Source organism: Pleurodeles waltl, chromosome 4_2 (assembly GCF_031143425.1).
Source record: "Pleurodeles waltl isolate 20211129_DDA chromosome 4_2, aPleWal1.hap1.20221129, whole genome shotgun sequence".
Lineage (NCBI taxonomy): Eukaryota > Metazoa > Chordata > Amphibia > Caudata > Salamandridae > Pleurodeles > Pleurodeles waltl.
The window spans coordinates 505,924,674-505,950,797 of NC_090443.1; the positions used below are offsets into that span (position 1 = coordinate 505,924,674).

Consider the following 26,124-nt stretch of genomic DNA (forward strand, 5'->3'; position numbering starts at 1 on the left):
GTTTACAAAGGGTTCTGGGTAACAGGTGAAGTCACCCCATCCTGGATTCCCCTAGGTATCTCGTTTTAAAAATGCACAGCTTTGGTAGGTTTCCCTAGGTGCCGGCTGAGCTAGAGGCCAAAATCCACAGCTAGGCACTTTGCAAAAAACACATCAGATTTCAATGTAAAAATGTGATGTGTCCATGTTGCGTTTCCCGTCGCAGGCACTAGACCTGGGGGAACACAGAATAGAAAAACAAGTGTTATTGCCGCTTGTTTTTCTCTACATTTTTTCCTTCCAAATGTAAGACAGTGTGTAAAAAAGACATCTATTTGAGAAATGCACTGTAATTCACATGCTAATATGGGGACCCCGAAATTCAGAGATGTGCAAATAACCATTGCTTCTCAACACCTAATCCTGTGCCTATTTTGGAAATACAAAGGTTTCCTTGATATCTATTTTTCACTCTTTATATTTCAGCAAATTAATTGCTGTATACCCGATATACAATGAAAACCCATTTCAAGTTGCAGCTCATTTATTGGTTCTGGGTACCTAGGGTTGTTGATGAACCTACAAGCCCTATATATTCCCGCAATCAGAAGAGTCCAGCAGAAGTAATGGTATATTGCTTTAAAAAATCTGACATCGCAGAAAAAAGTTACAGAGTAAAACTGTTTTTTCACCTCAATTTCAATTTATTTTTATTTCTGCTGTTATTTTCTGTAGGAAAACCTTGTAGGATCTACACAATTGACCCCCTGCCGAGCTTAGGATTTTGTCTACTTTTCAGAAATGTTTAGCTTTCCGGGATCCAGCACTGGTTTCACACCCACTCTGTCACTAACTGGAAGGAGGCTAAATGCACAAAATATAGTAAAAATGGGGTATGTTCCAGTAAAATGACAAATTTGTGTTGAAAAATGTGTTTATCTGATTCAAGTCTCCCTGTTCCTGAAAGCTGGGAAGATGTTGATCTTAGCACCGCAAACATTAGCATTTGTTGATGCCATTTTTCAGGGGAAAAAACACAAGCCTTCTTCTGCAGTCCTTTTTCCCATTTTTTGTTTTTTAAACACATTTTTGCTGTATTTTGGCTAATTTCTTGGTCTCCTCCATGGGAACCCACAAATTCTGGGTTCCAAAAAAGGACACAAATTTGTCAGGGGTAGCTTATGTGGACAAAAAGTAATGAGGGCCTAAGTGCGAACTGCCCCAAATAGCTAAAAAAAAGGCCTTGCACCTGAGAGGGAAAAGACCTGGCAGTTAAGGGGATAATAATTACATTTGTGATGAGTTACAGTTGTAAATATTAAAATTATTTGTGAGTTTGTTTCTTAAGTTAACAGTCTGGGCCTCATTACGAGACCTGGCGGAGGGGATTACTCGTCCCAAACGTGCCGGATATCCCGCCCACCGTATTACAAATTCCATTGTATCCTATGGAACTTGTAAAACAGTGGATGGGATATCCGTCACTTTTGGGACAGAGTAATCTCCTCCGCCAAGGTCATAATCAGGCCCTCACTCATTTTTATAGAAAAGTAATTTGTATAATTGGGCAACGTTTTATTTCGAATTGTTATTCTCTCAGAGACTTATTAACAAGCAGTCACAAGTGCAGTTATCTTGCAGGCACTAGGGCCATGATTTGAATGGGGCAGCAGGTGCATTGGCACCTGGGCCAAAAGTTGTCAGAACTCCTCTAAACATCAGATATTGCTATACTTTACTACTAAACAGGCAGTCAGAATTGCAGTTATCTTGCAGGCATTAGGGTCATGATCTGAATGGTTTAGCAGCTGCAATGGCACTGGGTCCACAGGGAGTCAGAACCCCTCTAAACACAGAGTATTGCTGTATTTTACAACTAAACCAGCAGTCACAAGTACAGTTACCTTGCAGGCAATAGAGTCATGATTTGAATGGTGCAGCACGTGCCATGGCACTTGGGCCAAAAATTGTCAAAACTCCTCTAAACACCAAATATTGCAATATTTTACTACTTAACAGGCAGCTACAAGTGCAGTTATCTTGCAGGCACTAGGGCCATGTTTTGAATGATGCAGCAGGTGCAGTGGCATCAGAGCCATAAGGTGTCAGAACTCCTCTAATCACAGATTGCCAAATTTTACTACTAAATAGGCAGTTTCAAGTCCAGTTATCTTGGAGACAACAATAGAGTCATGATTTGAATGGTGCAGCAGGTGCAGTGCCACAGTGCCAAAAACCTCTAGGAACCGCACTAAACACAAATTATTACTAAACTTTACTTCTAAACAGGCAGCCACAAGTGCAGTTATCCTGCAGGCGTTAAGGTCATGATTTGAATGGTGCAGCAGGTGCAGTGGTACCAGGGCCAAAAGTTGTCATAGCTCCTCTAAACACCAAAAACTTCTATATTTTACAACTAAACAGGCACTCACAAATGCAGTTACCTTGCAGTTAAAAAGGGCATGATTTGAATAGTGCAGCAGGTGCAGTGGCACTTTACTAACTACACATTACTACATTACTATACCCTAATACACTGCTATATTAAATAAGGTACAAATTACAAGTTTGGAACCCGGGGATATTAATTCAACATACATCACAGCATAAACAACTATTAACGGTTTATCTAAATTAAAACAAAGTTTAATAATTATAATCCAGTTAATATGATAGAATGCACAAGAAAAAACAAAGGCGAAACCTGTTGGCGTTGCCAGTGCTTTTTTCTGTTTGGAAACATAATTGTAGTCTGGTGATTTAAAATGTAATACCCCATTGTGTGTCTTGTGTAATTCCAAGTTTGGTGGAAGCACTGGCCCAGATTTAAGAGGGCCTAGTGCCTCCTTGCGCCACATTATCTTCATCTTTTCCTGCTAATGTGGCCCAACGTGGCCAAAATTGCTGCTCCAGATTTACAAAGTGGCACAATGCATTCATTGTGCCACTTTGTGACCCTTTGCACCACATTATGCCAGCGTCAGGCTTAATATATGCAAGGGGGTCATACCCCCATTAGAGGGGGCCGAAAAAATGGTGCACAGAAATCTAAAAGATTTCTTTGTGCCTTTTTTTGTGCCATTTTTAATGCCTGCCCAAAGCAGACGTTGAAAGGGGGCACACAATAATTTATAATGGGCCCCTAAGTACTGTTCAGGGTTTCCACCAAACATTTGGTGCTCACCCTTAACAGTACATCAATAGCATCAAAAAGTTTTATGCTATTGCCCCCTACCCTGCGCCATGGTGCGCCGTATTTTAAATACGGCACACACATGGTGGCGGCAGGAGCGCTTAGGGGCACAAAACAAGTGGCGCTGCACTGGGTGCAGTGCCACTTTTAAATCTGCCGCATTGTTTCTGGCCGAAGAGGGAATTGAGGAGGTCATATCCCCCACACCATTAGGGCACTCAATCAATTGAAATGGTGGTAACATTACTAGGTGCAAGTGGGCCAAAAAGGGAATTGCATCAGGAAGTTATCCTGCTTAGGACTGCCATACGAGGGACCATGGTTGTGGGTGGAGAAATAGGAAAGTATTCCTGACACAGAAGGTGAAAATTCCTTGCACATCAGGGCAGGGATTTTCCGATTGCTGAGCAGTCTGTAACAAGACCAGGTCCTGCTTTGCATTCAAAAGTGCATATATCTCACTAGCTGATGCACTTTCAGTGATGAGATTTACATCAGCCAAGTGTAGATTTCGAAATATCTCAGCGGTCGCCAACCAGGTGGTTGGAGATTTGGGTATCCTCCAAGCAGTAGGGCTTAAGTGCTGCCCTTCAGGCTCTAACTGAGCCTATGAGCGTGGTATGTATGGTGTCTATTGCAAGGTCATAGTGCATGCAGCACAAAATGGCGATTCCCTTCAGCTGCACCTCAGATCCTGTCACTGTTGTTGGTGCTCTCAACAACACTTCTTCATGATCCTGCGGACATACCACTCTCTTTGTATGGCTCGTGTGTATCCAGATTGGAAGTCCTGCACACTTCACAGCTGTCATAGTTGTCAGGACCACCTGATATGGACCTCTCCAGCGTGGCACTAAGCACGTCTTATGAACATGTTTTCAGACAACGACCCAGTCTCCGGCTCTCAGATTGTGCCCAGGATCATGGATGGGTGGCAGGGTGGTCGCCTGCACCTGCTGAGAGAAAGAGCGAACCACATCAGCCAGACCCTTGCAGTAGTCCAACACCATATAATCTGTTATATTTACAAGTGCATTGGCTGGAACTGCTGGTAATCTCATTGCTCTTCCCATGAGGATCTCATGGGGTGACAGCCCTGTCTTCCTGTCAGGCGTAGTCCTCATCGACATCAACACCAAAGGCAATGCACTTGGCCATTTCAGATTCCTAGCTGCACGCATCTTAGCAATTCTTGATTTCAAGGTACCATTCATCTGTTCCACTAGTCCTGATGCTTCAGGGCGATAGCTACAATGCAACTTTTGCTCGATGTTTAGTGCTACACATAAGAGTTTAATCACCTCGTTGTTGAAGTTAGTTCCCCTATCTGATTCTAAAGAGATCGGAAACCCGAAATATGGTATCAACTCCCTGAGCAACAGCTTTGCTACTGTGAGACTGTAATTCCTTCTTGTAGGGTATGCTTCAATCCAATGACTAAAAACGCACACAATCACCAACACGTTCTTCAAACCTCCACATGCAGGCATCTCAATGAAATCCAATTGCATTCTGATGAATGCACCTCCTGCTCTTCCAATATGGCTCAAATTTACCACTGTTCCTTTTCTCACATTTAGCTACTGACAAATTATACAGCGATGACATACTGCCTCTGCTGCCTGCCTAAACATGGGATTGAACCAATCAATCTTGAACAACCGAACCATGGCATCCCTCCCAATGTGTCTGACCATGATAATAATGGACCATTTGCGACAACAAACTTTTGGGCAGGACCATCAGACCCTCTTCTGAAACCCAAATCTCATCAGGACATTTTACACATTTTAATTTGGACCAGAGTCGTTTCTCTTCCTTATCAAAATTACTTTGCAATGTTTTCAATTCTTCCAAAGTATCGATCACTTTCAATGTAAAACTTGTACATGTTTTATCTTCTTCTGACATCAATTCCCACTTGTCTTTAAACGATATACAGTTCAATGCGCAAAACCTTGCGACTTGATCCGCATATCCATTTCCCTGTGAGATGTAGTCCTGTATCTTCTGATGTGCACTGCATTTTACCACGGCAATTTCTTCAGGCAACTGTAATGCATACAGCAATTCTTTTATTCTGTCGCCATTTCTTACTGGTGAACCAGTAGAGGTCAGGGAACTTCTTTGTGCCCACAGCTGACCAAAATCATGAACAATTCCAAATCCATATTGGCTGTCAATATAGATTGTGACTCTCAGTCTTGCAGACACATGGCATGCTCTAGTAAGAGCTACCAATTCTGCTACTTGTGCAGAATATACACCCCAAAACCAAGAAGCTTCTAATGTGCTTCTAATATCCTGCTCTCAATGTCCTGTTACCATCTCGTGGGACATGAGCCATATACAAAGACAGTTTGGTCATTTTCTTCCAATCGTGTATCTCTGATGTCTGGCCTTGGTTTTGTACACAGTTCAGTTACCTCAAGACAATCATGCTCAATAACTTCCTCCTTTTCAATTTCAACAGTATCACTTGGAAGTAATGTTGCCAGGTTCAGCACTGCACATCTTTTCAATGTTACATTTGGAGCACGTAGAATACTCGTCTCATACCGTGTCAGTCTGGCACCAGTCAAATGCTGTGTTTTCGTTAGTGTCAGTAAAATCTCAACAGAGTGAGGAACCATTACCGTCAGAGGGTATCCTATCACTACTCCCTCACATTGAGAAAGGCTCTGACCAACTTGTTCAACAGCACACAAACAACCTGGTAAGGCTGCTGCAACTGGGTCCAAGGTAGGTGAAAAATAAGCTACTGGGTGATAAGCACCTCCATGGGCCTGTGTCATGACAGACAAAGAACAAGCATCACGCTCATGACAAAACAATGTGAATGGCTTTGTGTAATCAGACATTCCCAGCTCTGCACAAACTCTCTCTCAACTCAGTAAATGCTTTCATCTGATCTTCATCTAGGGTTATGGGATCTGTAATCTCCTTATGTGTCAGCTGCTGCAATGGTTTGGCAATCTCAGTAAAATTTGGAATCCACTGACGACAATAGCCTATCATTCCCAGAAACATTCTGACATCTCTCTGTGAAGTCGGTGGATTTCTCTGCAATATCATTGTAATCCTCTCTCTGGAAATTCTCCTTGACCCTTTCTCAATTTGGTGTCCCTGGTATTTTACTGATTTCTGACAGTACTGCAATTTGAAAGGTGACACTTTATGTCCAAATTTTCCCAAATGATTCAATAGGGCAATCGAGTCGTACTTACAGTCGTCCCTTGTTTTGGAAGTGGTCAGCAAATCATCAATGTAATGCACTAGAGTCGATTGATACGGTAGTTCCAACATCTCCAAATTATTTTTCAAAATCTGATTGAACAGAGACAGTGACTCCGTATACCCTTGTGGAAGCCTGCTCTAGCTGTAGACCCTGTCTAGGAATTTGAAACTAAAAAGAAACTGACTATCCTCATGAAGAGGCACAAAAAAGAAAGCTTGTGACAAATCAACCACTGTGAACCACTCTGCGTCGCATGGAATCTTAAACAATATTACTGCTGGGTTCGGTACTACAGGACAACACTTCACCACCATGTCATTGACTTTTCGAAGTCTTGCACAAAGCGCACTTTCCCACATGACTTTTTTAAGCCCATTATCAGTGAATTACATGGACTGCTCAACACTTCTTTCAAAACCCCTTGTTTCAGAAAATCTCCAATTATCTGCACCACTTTCATCAGAACATCTTGTGCCATGTTATATTGTGGAAGCTGCGGAAACACTACATTAGGTTTCAACGTCATCTTAATCGGTTCCACTCCCTTGATCAATCCCACTTCTTTACCTGTCAGATCCCACACATTTTCCTGTACTGTTCCCTGCAAGTCTGCATGCAATTCTTTCACAGTAAACATCGGGAAAAACTCAATCAACGGGTACTCTTCATTAATGCCTTCATTCTCAGTTTCAGGAGTTTGTTCTTCCCCATCATCACTATTTGTCTGAACCGCTATTCCAGCAGTTGAACAATTAATCGAACATCTGGTTTTACACAATAAGTCCCTTCCCAGTAGGGATACTGGACTCGAGTCACAAACTACAAACTTATGTAGTCCGTGGAAGTTGCCAATCTGGACCTACACTGGATCTGTGATCAGTTTTATCAACTGTCTGTTTGCTACTCCCACAACCTGAACTGTTCTGCCTGAAAGAGGTAAGTTTAGAACTTCTGCACTTCTCACTGTAGAGCGTGTAGCTCCTGTGTCCCCTAGGAATGAAACCCTGTGACCCATCACCTTTCCTTTCATAAAAGGTCCTCGTTGATCTACTTCTAATGAAGCTGCAAGTATACATGGCTCTTCATCCGAACTAATACTCAGCCAATCATCGTTTATTTCATTCTCACTATGTAATGGGAATTAGTGGACTGTATCACTACTTCTGTCTTGCCTCTGTCCTGTGACCTGCTGAGTAAGCATCATCTGTTGCTGTTCCATCGGGGCTTGAGGTATCTGCGTTTGCTCTCTAGGTACCATAGGAACCTGCTGCTGCATTGGTTGCAGCTGTGTTACTTGTGCACGCGGCGTTTCACCTGCTGCATGGGTTGAAAATTCTGCACTTGATTCTGAAGATTCAGATTAAGTCCTCTCATTCTAGGGATTTTCACAGTTTGAAATGTATTGACATCACCACTTTGCTGAACAACACCATCCTGCACCATCGACGGACACTCCCGCTTCCAGTGTCCCACGTTGATACAGTAAAAAAAATGTCATCCCTTGCACATCATTTTAAACCACTAATGTATTCAAATCCGGTCCATGATTCATGTTGATCCCACGACCTCTGCCTCTCACCTGGGGTTGGAACATAACAATTCCCTGTTGCTGCAGTATCTGTTGCACTAAAGCTCCCTGCACTCCATTTTGAGCTGCCTTAATCTGCATCACCATGGCTTTCTCCTTCAACTTTTTCTGCTTCAACTCAATCTCATCACTACAGTATTTTGCATACTGCAATACCTCATCAATTGGTTTCGCTTGCCAGCAAATCAAATGACTCTTAATCATCTGACCTATTTCAGGTCTCAATCCTTCCACAAACCTGAACATAAAGTGCAACATGTCCTTCAACTCAATTGCTTCCTTACCACTGTACTCCTTGAACGCTTTCAGTAATCTCTCATAGTAGGTATGTATCTACTCCTTTACTTCCTGCACTGTCCTGTCAATTCTCTGCAAATCAATATTTTTAGGTGAAATTCTCATCTTTAGGAACTCAATCACCTTATAATAAGGCTTCATTCAGGTGATGGTGCACCTGTGACTCTATCTCTTTCCAGTCCACTCATTGGCCGATCCACTGCTCTCTTGCACTCAACCACAAGTCAGCTGAAACCACTATCTCCAATAAAGTACTCAAGTCTTCCCACAGACACTTAGAAAGTTTTACAAATCTATCTGTCTGCTGGTACCACTCAACCGGTATCTCTCTTAGTTTTGGAAAATAATTTGTGAATGACAAAATATCACTCCTGTGCCAAGGGACATGAACTAATTTCCCTCCTGGAATTTCCCTCTTTGGCAAGAGTTTTACTGGATCCTTTTCTTTCTAAACGCTTTCAGACCCTTCCTGTGAATCTCCTGTGTTTCCGTTTATCCTTCTTCTTTGCCCATCTACCTTCCCACTTCTCTAATGCTCCCCAAATCTGAGCACTCTGTAATAACTCTCTGAGATGCGCTTTCATCCCTGGTGATCTCATGTGTTCAAAATCTTTGCCTCAAAATCTAACCTGTAACTCCTTTTCCATTGCTTTGTTTTGTTTTCTCAATTTTTATGTCATGTTTATCTGCCAGGTCTGCTCATTTCTGATGTATTTTGCTAACTTCTTTCGTAATTCTCAGACACAAGTATCTCAGCTCTTCTTCAGTATAGGATTCTAACCTATTCACTCCCATCGATCCCTCAACTAGTTCCGTTATCTCTATAGCCAGTCTAGCACGATTAATCTGCTCTTCACCCTTGGATGTATTTCGGGGAGTGTTCAGAATATCCAATCACTCATTCAGTTGCTGTGCTGTCAATCCCTGTAACAAGATGTTACTTGCACTTGGCATTGGCACCTGTTGTACCACTGCACCTGGAGTTTGCGGTGTCAAAAGCTTCAAGCTCTGACTTACACTCGGGCCATTTACCGCATCTGGAAGCGCAACAAGTGGACTAAGGTCCCTTAACAGTCTAGATCCATCATAGGTCTAACCCATAGATGAAAGCACCTGCACATGCTCTCTCACCCCCTCTTGACAAGACTTTGTGACATTTCACCTGGTTCTTCTGCAATCGGCTTCTTTTGCGCAAATAATGGTACCTCTAGACCAACAGTAATTGGCAAGAATATTGCATCTGGTGCCGCTCTGACACCTGCATTTTGTGTTAGGGCTACTCCCATACTCTGATTCATCACTGGTGTCACATCTGACTGTGTCCCTATCATTTGTGTGAACTTCGGCAAACCCTGTGGCTGTGCCTGAGGCAACAACATTGGAGTCGGCTCAGTCTGAACTAGCATTGGCCTTGGAACCACTTGTTCCACAGGAACCACTAAGTTTGAAGTTGTCTCAAGAATTGGTACTCCTGGATACATTCTCTGTATTGGAGGTGGGTGCATCTGCGCTTGGACCACCAAAGTAGTCACTGCATTAGGAGTACTCTGCACTACCCTGTGTTGCTTCACTCTTCAGAATAACAGAACTATGCACTTCAGGATAGTTTAGGGCACAATGTGAAACAATCACTCTCAAACACCTTAGTAAGTAGAATAATCAAGTTTATTTATGGGGTAAGTTCTCACATAGCAAAACTGACCACACTAATATATCATGAAAAATAACATGAGAATAACTGTAAGAATAACTGTAAGAATATAAACACGCTGTGATATCATGAAAAATAACACGAAAATAACTGCAAGAATAAGTGCATATAACACACGCACACACAATATGCTTCAATACTTTTATAAATTGAAAGGCTTCACCGAAAAGAGATTCTGCATCCCTCCGCCGCACACAAAGCCAGGGAACCCAAATCGACTGGCACAGGGAGTCTCCTTCGGGACAATCAGTCCTCCTGGCGTTGCGTCCAACCCAGAAGAGAGTTCCTAAACCAGTCCATCCAGGCTCCTGACCTTTATAGTAGTTACTAACGTCCAGGAGTCTTTTCTAGAAAAAGACCCCCTCCTTTACAAATTGTGCAATCGGCGGTACCTTGTTCACCCTTCGAGACGTCTCCTCGGAACGGGCCAGGTTCCCAGAAGAGGGCTCCAAGGTGAAGCTTGCATTCCTCCTTGAGTACAGGTGCATCCCCCTGTTGTCCTAACTGATAGCTTGTGGAATGTAAATAGCGCCCTTCGTATCAGGGAGATGGAGCGAAGTTGAGCAGAAAAACACCCCACCCTGCAGCTTGCCGAAGCTTGTGGAAAAACACAGAACAGTGCTTTATGCACAGAACCAGACTCGACAAAATGGAGTTGTGAACCAATGTAAAATGGAAGCAAAGGCCAATGGTCCATAGTACATTTCATTGTTCTTACCCTGCACCACTGTTCACCTTGCACGTAGTGCACTTGCACGTAGTGCATGTAGCAATACATTCCACCATTGGACCATTTGGCCATCTTACAACTAAGTATATCCTATAAGCTGAAATGGCAATGCTCTTGGGCGACACTGAGATAGAAGATTAGGCACACACTGAATACAACAACATAACGAAATTAAAATAACTATTTTGATAATGATTACACTAAGGATATAACGCAGTTGGCCTAAATTAGGCAGCCATCCAAAAACCCAGTCCCACCACCCCTTGTCAACATACTGCTGCACCCCCTTTACTAACTTATGCAGGGCATCTATGTGGGAGTTGATTGATATGGAGTGGTCGGATAAATTAAAACAACACAACCCTTCAAAATCGCTGCAGCCATGGTTGTGTTTAAGCAGTAAATAATCAATAGCTGCGCGATTCTGCAAAGCAGCTTTTCTAGTTCCCTGTACATCTAGTAACAGCTCAGCTAAAGCAGCTGATGTATAATTAATATTCTTAACTACTAAACATGCAAGTTTATTAATAACTCTGGTATTATACGCTGCGAGCCCTGACACCCCTACGATAGAACCAGCTAAACTGACATATTCCGTTTTGGAAAGCAATGACATTTCAGAATCACAGTCTGTAGGCAATTGAATAGTGTCTCTGGTATAGAGGGGGTGTAGAGCAGTATCCATAGGAAACATGAGAAAGCCTAAGGGTGTCCCGGCACAAGGCCTTCCAGTTAGATTGGCTGGGATATAGGTAAAAGAGATGTTACCACATGAAAAGAGCCAACCTTTAGGCAACTTAACGTTTTGAATGTGGCTGGCAGCAGGCACCACATTCTGGCAGCACATTGAATTATTTACATTCAAACAGGTCAGGTCATTTCGTGAGTGGCACAATGTCCGTTGTGCAGCAGTTAAGTTTTTGTCTCTCTTCTCCAGTTTAAGCTGAGCACATTTACCTATTTTTATAGGATCACAGGTCAATGAATAGCACACATCTCCATTTGAGATGTTAAACGTGAGTATGGATGTCATGTTCCTCCACAACCGCCTGCCCACCTCCGGTCAATGACGGCAGTACTCATAGAGTGACAGATGGGTGCGAACGTCACTCACATCCACCATTCCATCTTGGTTTGTATCGTTAAAGATGTGCAATAATATAGCAGCAGGAGTGGGCACCGCCACTAGACACGTGGTAATCAGATCTTGAACGCTTCGCATGTTACTCATACAGAAGTGAGATACATTCAGCACTTCCTGCGCCAGATGAATCCAAACATTGTTCGGTTGATGTAACAGCGTCAGCATCTGTGGCTGACGATTGAATCTTTGGGCTATGAGCCCCTCCCGCTCCCCGGTGGAGCCTCCCGAAATGGCTCCATACACCACACTCATCACACAGGCACCCCACAGGATGATCTGAAAAGAACAAAAGACAAAACATGTATTATCATTCTCGCAAATAGCGTTTGTCAGCGGGAACATGTTCCCATTTGTCTTGACCAGCAGCATAACTACAGGACATTGTCTGGTCCAATGGCAATGACATCAGCGGGTTGAGGAGGGTTATTTGGGGATTCAATCCACACTTTGGCCCCTGGGTTCTTGTCAGTAGATCCAAACCCTCCTTTGCCTCTTACAGTGAGAAGGGCTGGGGGCACTCCCCTTCTTGACAACACCTCCATAAACCGGCATGATGACAATTTGGGCAACGCGATCACCGGGTTGCACCACTAGGTCTGTGTCACCACTGTTCAATAGAATCACTTTCAATTCGCCCTGGTAGTCTGCATCTATCACGCCTCCTAAACTTTGGATGCCTCTCGAGGGGCGATAAGACCATAATGCTCAGGGGGAATCTGAATTCCAACCCCTGTTTCAATCAGAGTGATGTCTCTAGGCTTCAATCGATGCATGTGTAAAGCATACAGGTCAAGTCCTGCAGATTCTGGTGTAGCTCGATATGGGGCCAAAGCTCATGGAGCTATTTCCCAATACACTATGGTATTGCTTGCTGTAAATGGATTAATCTGTAAAGCAGGTGTGAGCATTCTCATGAGAGGTGTCTCGGCATTCGTAAGGGGTCGGTTGTTCAGAATTTGCAAAGCATCGTACAAATTATCCCTCCATCCCTTCAGTGTCCCATCAGACAGTTTGCGTAACTGTTCTTTCAACAACTCATTCATTCTCTCAATCAGTCCCGCTGCTTGTGGGTAGTAAGGTATGTGAAAAATCCACTCAATGTTGTGTTGTACACAATAGTCCTGCACTAGTCTGCCCTTGAAGTGGCTGGCGTTATCACTTTGAATTTGGAGCGGCACTTTATAATACAGAATCAATAGATCTAATGTTTTCTGGGTGCTCTGCTGAGTTGCGCGCTTGCAGGGAAAGGCTATGAGATAACCAGAGTAAGTATCCACCACTGTGCAGGCATACTGACACCCTCTGCTCACTGGCATTGGTCCAATGTAATCAATCTGCCATATCTGTCCTGGCAATTTACCTCTGCCTAACTGGCCTCTCACCACTTGTGGGACCGGTCTGTGCTGTGTATGCTGACAAATGGGACATTCAATGATTGCTGTTTTAATTAAATCTAGGGGAAGATGCATCCCTCTAATCTCTGCCCACCTGTGAGTAGCTTTTTCTTCAAGATGTCCACATTTCTGGTGTGCCCATTTAGCCATTCCCACCAAATCAGAATTCTGCACCTCCACTTCAGCCTCTTGAATCTTGGCTCGATCGTCTGCAAGACAATTGAACCATCGGTCTAATAAATCAGTTGGACAGTGAGCGTCCACATGATAGACTGTCACAATGCTTTGAGGTAACATTTCCTAGATCTCCTGCCATAACTCCTTCCCCCATACCTCTTTGTTATGGATTTTGTACTGATGTGCATGCCACGTGGGAAGCCAAGTAGCTAACCTATTGGCGGTAGACCAGGAATCTGGATAAATGTGACATTTTCCGGGTAGCTCTTGTTTCAAAGCTTGATACACAGCTTAAAGCTCTGCAAACTGGCTACTTCTTCCCTGTCCTGTAGTTGTTAAAAGCTTTTTTGTAACAGGATTATAGGACACTGGTTTCCAGTGCCTTTTCGCTCCAACATATTTTGCTGAGCCATCTGTGAACCACACATGTTTTTTATCATCTGCAGACAAGTCTGCGAACGGCTGGCCCCACCCTACTGGAGATTCACACACCAGAGGTACATCGTGCAATATTTCTGAGTTCTCCACGGGAGCCTGCGCTACCTGCGCATGCAAAACGGCAGTTCCTTTTGGACCCGCTCGTGCCCTGTCCTGGACATACCATTTCCATTTTATAATGCTGGCTTCCTGTGCATGCACGATTCTGTGAGTTTTAGGAGAACTCATCACCCACTGCCTGATGGGGTTTCAGGTCTTAAAATCACATTATGTCCCAGTGTAATTTGCTGGGTATCAACCAGAGCCCAATAGCAAGCCAGCAGCTGCTTCTCAAAGGGAGTGTACCGCTCTGCTGCCTCGGGTAACTTCTTTGTCCAAAATACCAGGGGCACCCTCTTTCTTCCTTGTTTTTGCCATAAACTCCAATTAGCATGCTGCCCCTGGACTGTCACATTCAGCTCAATGTCTCCCTCCCGAATCGGCCACAAATCCAAAGCATGCTGAATGGCATCTTTCGCCAATTCAAACGCACGCTGCTCCCGCTCTCCCCATTCAAACGCTTGCTTCTTTCGTTTAACTTTGTACAATGGGGCCAAAATCTGAGACAAATGGGGTATATGCTGTCTCCAGTACCCGAATAGTCCAATAAAACTCTGGGCTTCCTTCCGATTTCGCGGCACTGCAAATTCTTTAATCTTTTGTTTCACTTTTGGCAACACTTCTCTGTGTCCCTGATTCCACTGAATGCCCAAAAATTACACGCTCTGAGACGGTCCCTGCACTTTCTCGGGGTTAATCTCCCACCCTTTATTCTACAAATGTTCCACCACCCTGTCTAGCCGAATCTGCACCTGTTCTTGTGTCTCTCCCTGCATCATCACGTCACTCTATGTAGTGGGAAATTTGCACTCCGGGAACCACTGGTACTTCATCCAAATGCTCTGCCACCAGCCGGTGACAGATAGTGGGGCTATGTAAATACCCCATGGGCAATCTACAGAAGGTGTACTGGTGCCCCGCCCACTGGAATGCCAGCTGGGGCTGGCTCTCAGTGGCTATTGGTATCGTGAAGAACGCATTGGCAATGTCAATTGTGGCATACCAAGCCCCACTGTGTTTCTGTATGTTTTCAATCAAGGTAATGGTGTCTGGGGCCGCCGCAGTCAGAGAAGGGGTATACTTATTCAACTGGCGATAATCATTACAAATCCTCCAACTGTTATCACTTTTGCGAACAGGCCAGAGGGCATTATTCCACGCAGTGGTGATGGGAATTATTACTCCGGCCTCCAGTAAGTCATGTATAGTTTGGCTAATCTCTTCATGTCCTCCCGGTATTCTGTACTGTTTCATTTGAATCACCTTAGTGGCTTGGGGAAGTGTTACTGGAGGAATCTTCAACAGCCCCACCCTCGTGGCGGCTATTGATATAAATCTTTTGGAACCAAATTGATAACATCCATCTTCCAAATGTAGGGTCATCCCTTTCAAAATGTCAATCCCAATAATTTACTCGGAAATGGGCACAATCAAGACAGTGTATTCCCTCTTTGGGAGTGCCCCTATTTTCATGGGAACCACTATCTGCACTGCTGGGGTTTCTTTTCTGCCCAATCCCGTAATGGTGAAGTACTGTCCCTTGAATTTTCTTGGGTTTCCATGAATGAAAGCGGCCTCCGCTCTGGTGTCAACAAGGGCTCTAACTTTCTGAACATTTCCACGTTTCCAAAAAATTTCTACTTTAACATGTGGTCTGTTATCTTTGCAGGCCCATCCCGGCACCGGAGTTTGACCTATTTCCTAGTCTATTTTCACTCTGCGCACATCGGAATCTGCCCAAGTCAGATCTGGATACAGTCTGCGGTAATTCTCAGGAAACTCCTCCTCCTTATCTCTGCTTCGCAATCTCTGTGAGCTTACCAGCTCTCTCTCCCACTCTCTGCCTCGAGTTCTCTCGGGACCTGTCTGTTCCCGGTCTCTCTCTCTGCTCCGGGTTCCCTCCGAGCCTCGGTGCTCTTGCTTCCAATCTCCATCATCTGGGGATCTCTCTCTACTGCGGGCTCTCTCCCTCTCTCTCCCTTTTCATCCTTGCGCTCCTCCCATCCTACCTTTCTCTGGTTCACCAGTTTGTTATCTTTCTTGTTCCCTTTCCTGCTCCCCTCCTTCTTATCTAAACCGCGTTTGCGGTACATCTCCCACATGTCCTTGGTAGTTATCCCATCAATGTCATCCCTGGCCACCCCATCCTTCAGCAAGGCCAGAAACATGTCCCGCCTTGACACCCTGTTGCTATCAGTACGACTCTCAGACCGTGAATTCCTCTCTGGCTTAGTCCACACCCCTAAATAACTTAACTCACGCACCGCTTCTACCGCCTGAGACAGTGGGTTACCAGTCTGATTAATTAACAAAGTCATGATGACATGCTTGTATGCAGGAGGAGCGGACCTAATCAGCCAGTTTCGCACAGACACATTTAAAATTCCATTCATCAAATTATGAGCATTACCCAGAAAGATAGCTGTTTTCATCCCTTCCTCTTTCAATCTCTGTACTGCATCTCTCAAAGTATACCAAGGTTTACCATTAGACGGCCAGTCTGACTCTGTCGGATACTTCTGAGCACACCCTTGCGCTGCTAACTCCAACAGATTAGTCATGGGACCATTCCCTGGATAAGTTCTAAACTCATTTTGGACAACTGGGTCCGTACTTAAGATACAAAGCCTCGGGGCGTCGCCGTGATCTAATTGGACCCCCTGACCCCCCATATCATGCACTCGCAGCAATGTTTGCCCAGACCTCTGTTGAAATCTGTCTATCACATCACTTAGTTCTTGCTGTGTGTAATACTCCAGAGCATCCAGCATCACCCCTCCAGGGTTAGCTGGACTATGCTGTAACTTTCGCCGATATATTGGCTGCGCACGGACAACATTCCTGCGCTCTGTCTTTTCCTGACTAACATCTTGACAGTTATCACTCCCGGACTCATCTGAAAAATCAGACGTATCCCAGATGTTTCCATCCCAAAATTCAGGGTCAAAGGCTAATCCTGCCTGAGAGATAGCTAAATGTACCTTCTTTTTATTAACTTTCCCTCTTCGTTTTTCTGTGTTAATATTGAGCGACGCTAGCTGCCGTCCTCTCTGCAACCAGCTGGTACATTTCAAGCTTATCACTTAACAATTTATTTTGACAAGCTAACATGGGAGAGGAATTCCGGGCTTCTACTAACTCCTTCTCCAGCTGCTCGTGGTCTTTCTGTAACTGTAAACATTTTTCATGCAACTTTCTGTACGCATAGAGCAAGATCCAGCCTAGCCTCCCTAACGTACAAATCTCTTTTCCCTTGTCAATTGACACTTTTTGTAAACATGTAAAAACATCTTCAGGTTCTGCATTTAACATACACGCATTCCAATTTTCACACAAACCAGCACAACGTGACCATTCTTGAGCTAAAAGTTTATACGGGGCAGTTTCCCACCCCGGTATTTCTATGTCCGTATTTGATACATGAGAACTTGCTTTTGAACTCGCTTTGATCTTATTAAACATTTTATTTTTTTCGAATCCTGCTGACTATGCCAAATTGTGTTGCTTCACTCTTCAGAATAACAGAACTATGCACTTAGATAGTTTAGGGCACAATGTGAAACAATCACTCTCAAACACCTTAGTAAGTAGAATAATCAAGTTTATTTATGGGGCAAGTTCTCATATAGCAAAACTGACCACACTAATATATCATGAAAAATAACATGAGAATAACTGTAAGAATATAAACACTCTGTGATATCATGAAAAATAACACGAAAATAACTGCAAGAATAAGTGCATATAACACACGCACACACAATATGCTTCAATGCTTATAAATTGAAAGGCTTCACCGAAAAGAGATTCTGCATCCCTCTGCCGCACACAAAGCCGGGGAACCCAAATCGACTGGCACAGTAGTCTCCTTCGGGACAATCAGTCCTCCTGGTGTTGCGTCCAACCCAGAAGAGAGTTCCTAAACCAGTCCATCCAGGCTCCTGACCTTTATAGTATTTACTAACGCCCAGGAGTCTTTTCTAGAAAAAGACCCCCTCCTTTACAAATTGTGCAATCGGCAGTACCTTGTTCACCCTTCGAGACGTCTCCTCAGAACGGGCCAGGTTCCCAGAAGAGGGCTCCAAGGTGAAGCTTGCATTCCTCCTTGAGTACAGGCGCATCCCACTGTTGTCCTAACTGATAGCTCGTGGAATGTAAATGGCGCCCTTCGTATCAGGCAGATGGAGCGAAGTTGAGCAGGAAAACACCCCACCCTGCAGCTTGCCGAAGCTTGTGGAAAAACACAGAACAGTGCTTTACGCACAGAACCAGACTCGACAAAATGGAGTTGTGAACCAATGTAAAATGGAAGCAAAGGCCAATGGTCCATAGTATATTTCATTGCTCTTACCCTGCACCACTGTTCACCTTGCACGTAGTGCACTTGCATGTAGTGCATGTAGCAATACATACCACTGTACCTGTCCATTATCTATCTGTACTGGTCCCACTGTCCCCGACACTTGAGCTGGGGCAGTTGCAGTAGCACTAGTATTTGGGCCCCCTTCATGTATCGCATATGGTGGTGGTCTGTCGCTCAACACCTGAGTAATAAGATCCTCAACACCTGAATCTTCTTCTTCTCTATAAGTCTTTTTCTTCTTCTTACCCCCTGATGAACTCTTATCACTCTTGCTAGTATCCTCTTTCTCTTCTGACTCATCTTCTTCTGATATAGCAGGAAACAAATTAACACCCTGCAATGTCGCCATTCTCCACTTCTTCTCTTCCCAATCCCATCTTGCCTCTGCTAAAGACTTCTCTACCTTCCTTATTCTCATCTGGAATTTAATCTCTTGCTGCTGTCTTGCTATGAGCTCCCAAACCGCTAATGCCTCAAACTGTGCTGGTCTCGGAAGTGGCTTCGTCTCATATAATGTCATTCCCAACTGATCCAAAATTCTCAAATTAAAAGTTCCATGCTCTGGAAACGCTAAAGCTCCTTGTTTCTCTGTCAATTTGCACCACTGCTTTAACCAAAGATATGGCACGACACCTCGCTCCTCCATCACAATAAATGGCGGACAATTTTCCGGTTGGGTAGGCTCCCCCACTGTTGCCTTAATGTAAGAATCACCCTTCATGGCACTCCTGAACGCTTTGAAAAACTTCATCTTCTCTGTTGTATTTATTTTGATTCAATAAGGAAATTACTTTTACTTCCAAGATTCCCTTCACCATCTTTCTCAACTAATTGTCTCTTACGGACGGCTGCCAATCCGCTTGCGACTCTTCTTACTAACCAACCTATCCCAGCGCGGCTCACTCTGATGTCACATTCACACACTACGGCTGACAAAGTCTTGCGGCTTGTCCTCCTGATCCCCAATTCACACAAAACTAATGCAAAATTATTGCAAACACTAACCAAAAACAAACCTGCTGGTGTACTACAGGAAGGTACACAATCGCTTCAGAGACCTTACTTATTTGCACTGATGGCCCTTTCGCTCATGCAGCTATTCCTCTTTCTCAGTTTCCCACATTCGCAAGCAAAATTCGACCCACAGATTTTACTCAAAACTGATCAATGGGTCTGTCCTGGTGCACATAGGATTCGCCAAATCGCAGTCGAAAATTTCCCTTACTCATGTAACTCACACACCGACTTGTTGACCACGCCAGATCAACCTACTAAACCAGACACATTACAACATATAGCCAAGTGTCTCCCACACTTGTCAATATACTCTGGAGTCTTAGACCACGCATGGTCCGTACATCACCAACAACCAAGTGGACAATTTTTTAGCACAATGCACCACACACATATGAAGTCCGACGACTCCCCTATTCTCATACTGCTGAGTACGGACACTCCTACTAAATCTCAACTGGAGTACGCAAACTCCCTACTTCCCTCACATACATCACAATTCACCTGCGATCTGCATAAGCCTTTGCAAGTGCAACCTATCAATTCCTCACTATCATAAATATGCCGAGGACATACCCAACTCTACTAGCGGGATCCAGGATCTGGGAAAGTCATTTCTAGGCTTAAGGGGACATCATCTTTGCTACAATTGCCATTTCAGAAAAACAAAATTCAAACCTCATAAAATAAACAACTAACCCTGATTTAAACTACCACCATAACCATCGGCCACCATATAACTAGTTCTCCAAGGAAACTAACCATCAAGCTGCTCCAAAAACTGCTAGCGTGCCTGGTCCCTTAGTAAGTAAACGTACAAGGGGACGCGTATAGGCCGATGAACCTTTTTGATCGCATGGATTATCCTTGCCATGTAGTGACCAATGTTATCAATATTCAATATAACCGATCAGTAACCACTAAGAGAATCATTAATCATTAGACAATTATGTCAACATTTCATGAATAACCACAACTCAATATACGTTTTATCAATTTTTATTTCCCTATTATTTACAATTCTAATGCATAAGGTTAGCTCAAACTTTATTCAATCAGCCCAAAATGTAGTTCATTAGTGACCACCAATAACATAATCTAATCAGAATTTGAGAAAACATATGCTCTAGTGCTTTAGCATAAAACAACAAAGATGAATATAGCGACATTAATAGCAGAGTTCAGCAATTAGTTCGTCAATCATTTGTTGCATGTCAACGTCACCCAAAGAACCCTACCTAACCTAGAAAGAAAAGGTACAAAAGTTAATCAGTCACATTGTCATAGCTACCTATCCACGTAATGGATCAGCAACAAAGTCAGTCCTCGTCTTCAGGTCATCAGTCGATCAGCAATACATCAGGCTCTCAAGAGCATGAGCCATTGACAGAATCTCAAATCGTGACTTCTGACATCATCAGTTCACCCCTCACATCTCCAGTTTTAGCCCTCTGTCATGACTTTTTATTAGAGTTTCCCAGTCCATACCCCTAATTCCTAATTGAAAATCAGTCAATCACCAGTTATTACCCTAACCAATAATGTTTTTTTTACAAATCTATAAGTTCTAAGATTACGCAGTTCTCAGTTCGTTGATTGGTTCACTGTACGATGTCCTCATCATCCGGCTCATCAGGTATCGAAAATGTTGTATCTTCTTCTCCAGTCAGTGTCTCTATTGTTCGAGTCCTAGGAAAGTACACTTTGTCTGCTTTACACCAGGGTTGATACAATTTTGATTACTTCATCTCCTGTCCATCAGTACATTGCAGACAATTCTAGCTAAGCAGATTTTATTAACACAAGTGGTCAGGGTCAGTTCAACACATTTGCTTCTCTACAGTACATGGTTATCTGCTGCTGCATAAGGCCCGGCAAAACTAGGCCACAACTTCGGCTAAGTTAGCTCTACAATATAATGCAACACATAGGTTATACATCTTAATATGACATATTACTACATTTTTATTACACATTTTCAATATTTCATGCATTTTTTAATCATTTTAGTACAAGTTCGTATAAGTTGGCTATCACTCTTCGTGGGTACATTTTCAAACATGCACATTAATTTTTCTACATTTAATTTTTCTATCTTTTTCTTGTTAATCAGAACGCATAAACATGTATTAATAATTTCTAATTTACATGTCTGCTTCAACAAAATGCATATGTCACATGCATGAGGGAGCAGTGTCCAGATGTCCAAGATGCTAACAGACCTATGCTGGCTTATATCAAATGGTCTGGGTATGCCAGGGCTAAACCAAACGTGGAAGATGGTGGCAAACACAGTTATCTGAACTGGTGGGTCGGACTACGCCCAGCACTATGGAACTGTGTCTGCAGAGACTAAAAGGAGAAAATAACTGTGTAGATTCATAGATATAGCCCTCCTATTGTTTAAGAGGTGCATTACAATGGAATGGAAAGCCAGCACTACACTGAAAATAGCTAGGTGGCTAAGAGATCTGTACAAATGGGCCGGAACGAAAGCAGATGTTATGACACTAAATAGACAAAGGAGTGGGCGAGGTGCAGATGGCTCAATCTGAGACGAGTACATTACTAAGTTAAAAGCAAAAAATGACACAAGACCACACTAGTCACACCTAACAGACCTCCTAAACATCTTGGAAGCAGGATACAACAAATAATCAGTTCCTCTGAAGGCTATTGGTACGTGCACGCAACTCCACATAAGTGAAGATTTAACAGATCCCTCTTTGTCTGGGGCCCAAGACTGTTTTTTAGTTGTTTGCTCCCACTGTCCACTAGAATAACATACCACCCCTAGATACTTACCGTGGGTTTGTCTCCATAACAACTGCACTGTATTTGCAATTTGGCATTTGAAAATAAGTATTGTTATAGAATAATTAAATTGTTGTTACCATGTACACCTTAAATGTGTTGCTCTAGACTGGGCATTAACCCGTATAGTTGCTCTTTTATTGCTCGTTAATAAAGAAATTTAGGAAAAAAACTCATCCTGCCCCAGTGTTGAGCGTTCTTTGAGGTGTAATATTTTAGGGGTACAGGACACCCACACAACTCAGGAAGCAAGACTGAATGATTGCTTACTAACAGTGAAACTTTATTTTCCCTATGTAGCTCTCAGTGGAAAGAGCCACTGTTCAATGACGAGCTTCCCAGCCGGATCACCTGTGGCTACGTGGTGACGAAACCCAACGTGGTGCAGTTTACGGAAACATCTGCTCGATTCGATGATGGGACAGTGGAGGAGGACATTGATGTTGTTATTTTTGCCACCGGATACACTTACTCTTGCCCTCTCCTCGAAGACTGCGGCATCAGCAATCTGGACGTAAATTCCCTGTACCGGAAAACCTTTCTTCCCAACCTGGAGAAGACAACCCTGGCTGTGATTGGCCTTATCCAACCTCTTGGTGCCATTATGCCTACCACAGAGATGCAGGCTCGCTGGGTCACGCGTGTTTTAAAGGGTGAGTGGAACGTAATGAGTTTTTTTTCAACATCAATGTGGTGATTTAAGGGTGAGATGTACAAAGCATTTCTATGGTCATGCTACTACACCAATTCTTTTTACTAGTCGGAAAACATTTACTGATTCCTAAAATGGAATTAAAAACCCATACTGATTTGATAGTTGGACAGGATGTGCCGTGGGCGTCCCTTCTAAATACCAAATCTGTATCATATGTATCAGTGTTCTGCAACTGTTATCTGACTGCAAAACATTGAAAAGACACTGACCCCGAGCTGGGGTGGTAACCCATTCTTAAAAGGTAAAGGCTGCCCTCAGAATCCCTTACCCTTTGTGAATGAAAATAGAAATGTTGGAAAGTATGCTGTTGTCCAGGAGACTATTGCCAAATCACAAACTATAAAAAAGTTAACTTTTTTTTAATACACCACCCTTTCCTTTAAAAAAAAATACGGGCAGAATCTTTAAAAAAAGGTTAACTTTATTTAAAGGTTTACTATGTTTAGCAGGCCTGTGATGGCGACCAATCAGACTGAGTCTCAGTTTGTGACCTACCTAATTATTATTCATGAGGTTGGTCAAATTATGATACACCTCAAATTGGAATTTTACAAACCGAACTTTTAGTACATATGCAGCCTCATAAAATTCTATACTAGTTGCAAAAAAATGGCCACTAATTTTATCCGTTTTTTTCAACCAGTATTTAGTACATATGGCCCTAAGTTCTTTGGTTAGCCTTTTTTCCTCTGAGATCCAGGAGTGAATACCTCTGTTGTACATTGGCTCGGAGTGCAACAAAGCTCAGTCTGTGTAAACTGGTTTTAGATTGGTCTTTATTCTGCAGATTCCAGAGAATAAAAATGTTGACTCATACACTCCAGAATGTGTATTCTTCCCCTGACTGACATCTGAAATCAGTGACTAGTTCATAGATTTCAATCTGGCACCAAACAATTGTAAATGTGATAATTAAATTGCAGGCTAAATTGGTAGCCTTGAGGCAATAAGTGGCTTTAATCTGCTACTCACCAGGCCATTCTCCTCTGTTACAGTTAGCATATGTTCTACGCTTGCTAGGTTCAGCAGAAAAGTAATTGATTACATTTTCTTTTAGAGTTTGCTACTTAGAAAACATCTAGTTAGAATGGAGGTGTACGTGCAAGGGGTGCTTTTGTTGGTTTTTTCCTTTGTGTTAATATTAGAATATTTGTTCCCAACGGTTGTGTATCAGAATATTAATAACAAAATAATGTCTCACAAACATATTGTGGCCTAAATATTGTTTACAAAACTATAGCTTTATTGAGTGTAGATTTTCTTTTGTTAACTCCAATGGGATGATATTTTTGTAAATGATATTTAGGACAAATATTTTTGCAGACAATTTGTAGGCCATAATATTTTGGCAGCATACTTTTCATGAGCACTGAATATTCCAGAAAAAAACTCATAAAAGAAGGTTTGATACAGGTGACTTCTAATTCTCTGTGTTGGTGTGGAACCTAATGAGATTTCGTAAAATTCATTCTGCATACTTTTCAAACCCTCGGTTTCGCTCCGTGGTTTCTTAATTCTGCACAAGAATATGAATGTTTCTATTGGTTGAGTGATGACAACCCTTTGTGTTCTAGGCTTATGCAAGCTTCCTCCGCTGGAGAAAATAATGGAGGACATTGCCAAGAAGAAAAAAACGTTGGTGGAAAGGTGAGAATGTATATGGTGGAAGTCGACGTCTTCATGTCAGGGAGCTCACTAAGAATTACTAGGTGTGTTGCCCAGTAGAAGTTCCGCTTTAGGGACATCTGACCTAGACTGTTAACAGTCAGTCACAATTCTGAGATTGGGGTCTTCACTCTCAGATGGAGTAATATTTTTTATTTCTGTAGCAGTTCATAGTGTAATTTTATTGTCAACAAGTGTTAAAATTACCGATTATATCACCCAGTTTACTGATCACCGAAGGTTGTAAGGCAAAGTAGATTTTTCTGAGATTCCATCTGGAGACATGAAGATTGCAGAAGCTGTCAGCAGCAAGAGTTTAACTCACTGGCCATCTTGTCGGCCTATAACTGGCATTACAAGCTGGACACCTCTTTGTGTAAAGGTGTGTTGAGATGCCTGGAAGCAATAGGAAGTGTTTTTGTCTCAGTGTGATCTACCTTTGTCAAAAAAGATATGTCTAACTGTGCTTAACATATCTCTCCCATTTGCCTTCTGTCTCTTTTCGTCTTTTTTCTCATTCTCGTTTTAGATATCTTTCATGCCTCTCCCCCCATTGCTAAGATTGCAAAAAGAGTAATGGACGTATCACTTACCAGTATAATTTGGGTAGGGGTCCTTTGCAGGAGGTGAAAATCTTCAGCAGCTGGTCTGACAGAGATCTAATATCAGACCTTTAGGTGGGATCACTAACGAATGAAGAATTCTCAAACACATGAGGGTGCAGATATTCTCTCCAAACTGCACTGAAGTAATTCCAAAGAAAAAAGGCCAGCTTAAACCCCAAGTGTCTCCCACTAATGACGGTGTATGCCCATATGTTTAAGTTATTCAAACTTGTACATACGATTCGTCAATGCACAGGCTTTACTGCTAGTCTGAGCACTCAAAGGAATTGCAGTGAGCCGTGAACTGAATTTACACTACGGATGGTAGTTCCGTTATAAAAACGGGTATACGTGTTTGCAAAATGTAACAATTTGAATCTATTTATGATGCTCTCAGAATGGTCCCCAATTATGTGCAAATGTATGCACAAGCAAGACTGGCGATTCTTTTTAAACAAAGGAATCTTTTGCTTAACTGTGTGCAACGTTAAATACGAGTTCTCTGAGGCATCATTTAGTAAAACGTGTTTGACGCATGTCGGGGTTTAAAAGAGATCAGCGTAAAACCATTGCGGAACATTATCGCAACGTGAAAATAAAATAGAGGCCCGATTCATAAAGTTACTAGCATGAACCAGCAGGTATGTCATTTTATTGGCCTAAATTTACCACTTTCAAGAATTCACAGTAATTTGCCAAAGTAAGCCTAGAAACCATGTTCCTATCAAACGTTTGTGACGCACAGAAATCTGCTGAGCTATTGCAAAGTCATTTTCCATAAATCCAGTTGTCAGTGCTACATTTGAAACCTTTTGGAGAGTTTGGAGAAGAGCTGTGGGAAAACTCTTAATCCTGCTGTGTTGTGGCAATGCACAGACTCAAAAGGCATTCCAACCCTTGAATTGCACCCCCCACCCACATTCTATGTACATATGCTGAAAAGAGGCAAAATCGGAGCCT

At 42.8% G+C, this 26,124-nt stretch overlaps 1 protein-coding gene across 8 annotated transcripts in view; it reads left to right on the plus strand.

Moving 5' to 3' along the window:
- LOC138293019 (dimethylaniline monooxygenase [N-oxide-forming] 2-like) overlaps positions 1 to 26,124 on the plus strand; it is a 284,486-nt gene that overhangs the window by 164,799 nt on the left and 93,563 nt on the right. For all 8 annotated transcript variants that reach the window (XM_069231988.1, XM_069231987.1, XM_069231990.1 and 5 more), the window contains exons 7-8: positions 22,480 to 22,832; positions 24,469 to 24,541. In XM_069231988.1, coding sequence (XP_069088089.1) covers positions 22,480 to 22,832; positions 24,469 to 24,541 — 426 coding nt within the window. The remainder of the gene's footprint in view (positions 1 to 22,479; positions 22,833 to 24,468; positions 24,542 to 26,124) is intronic.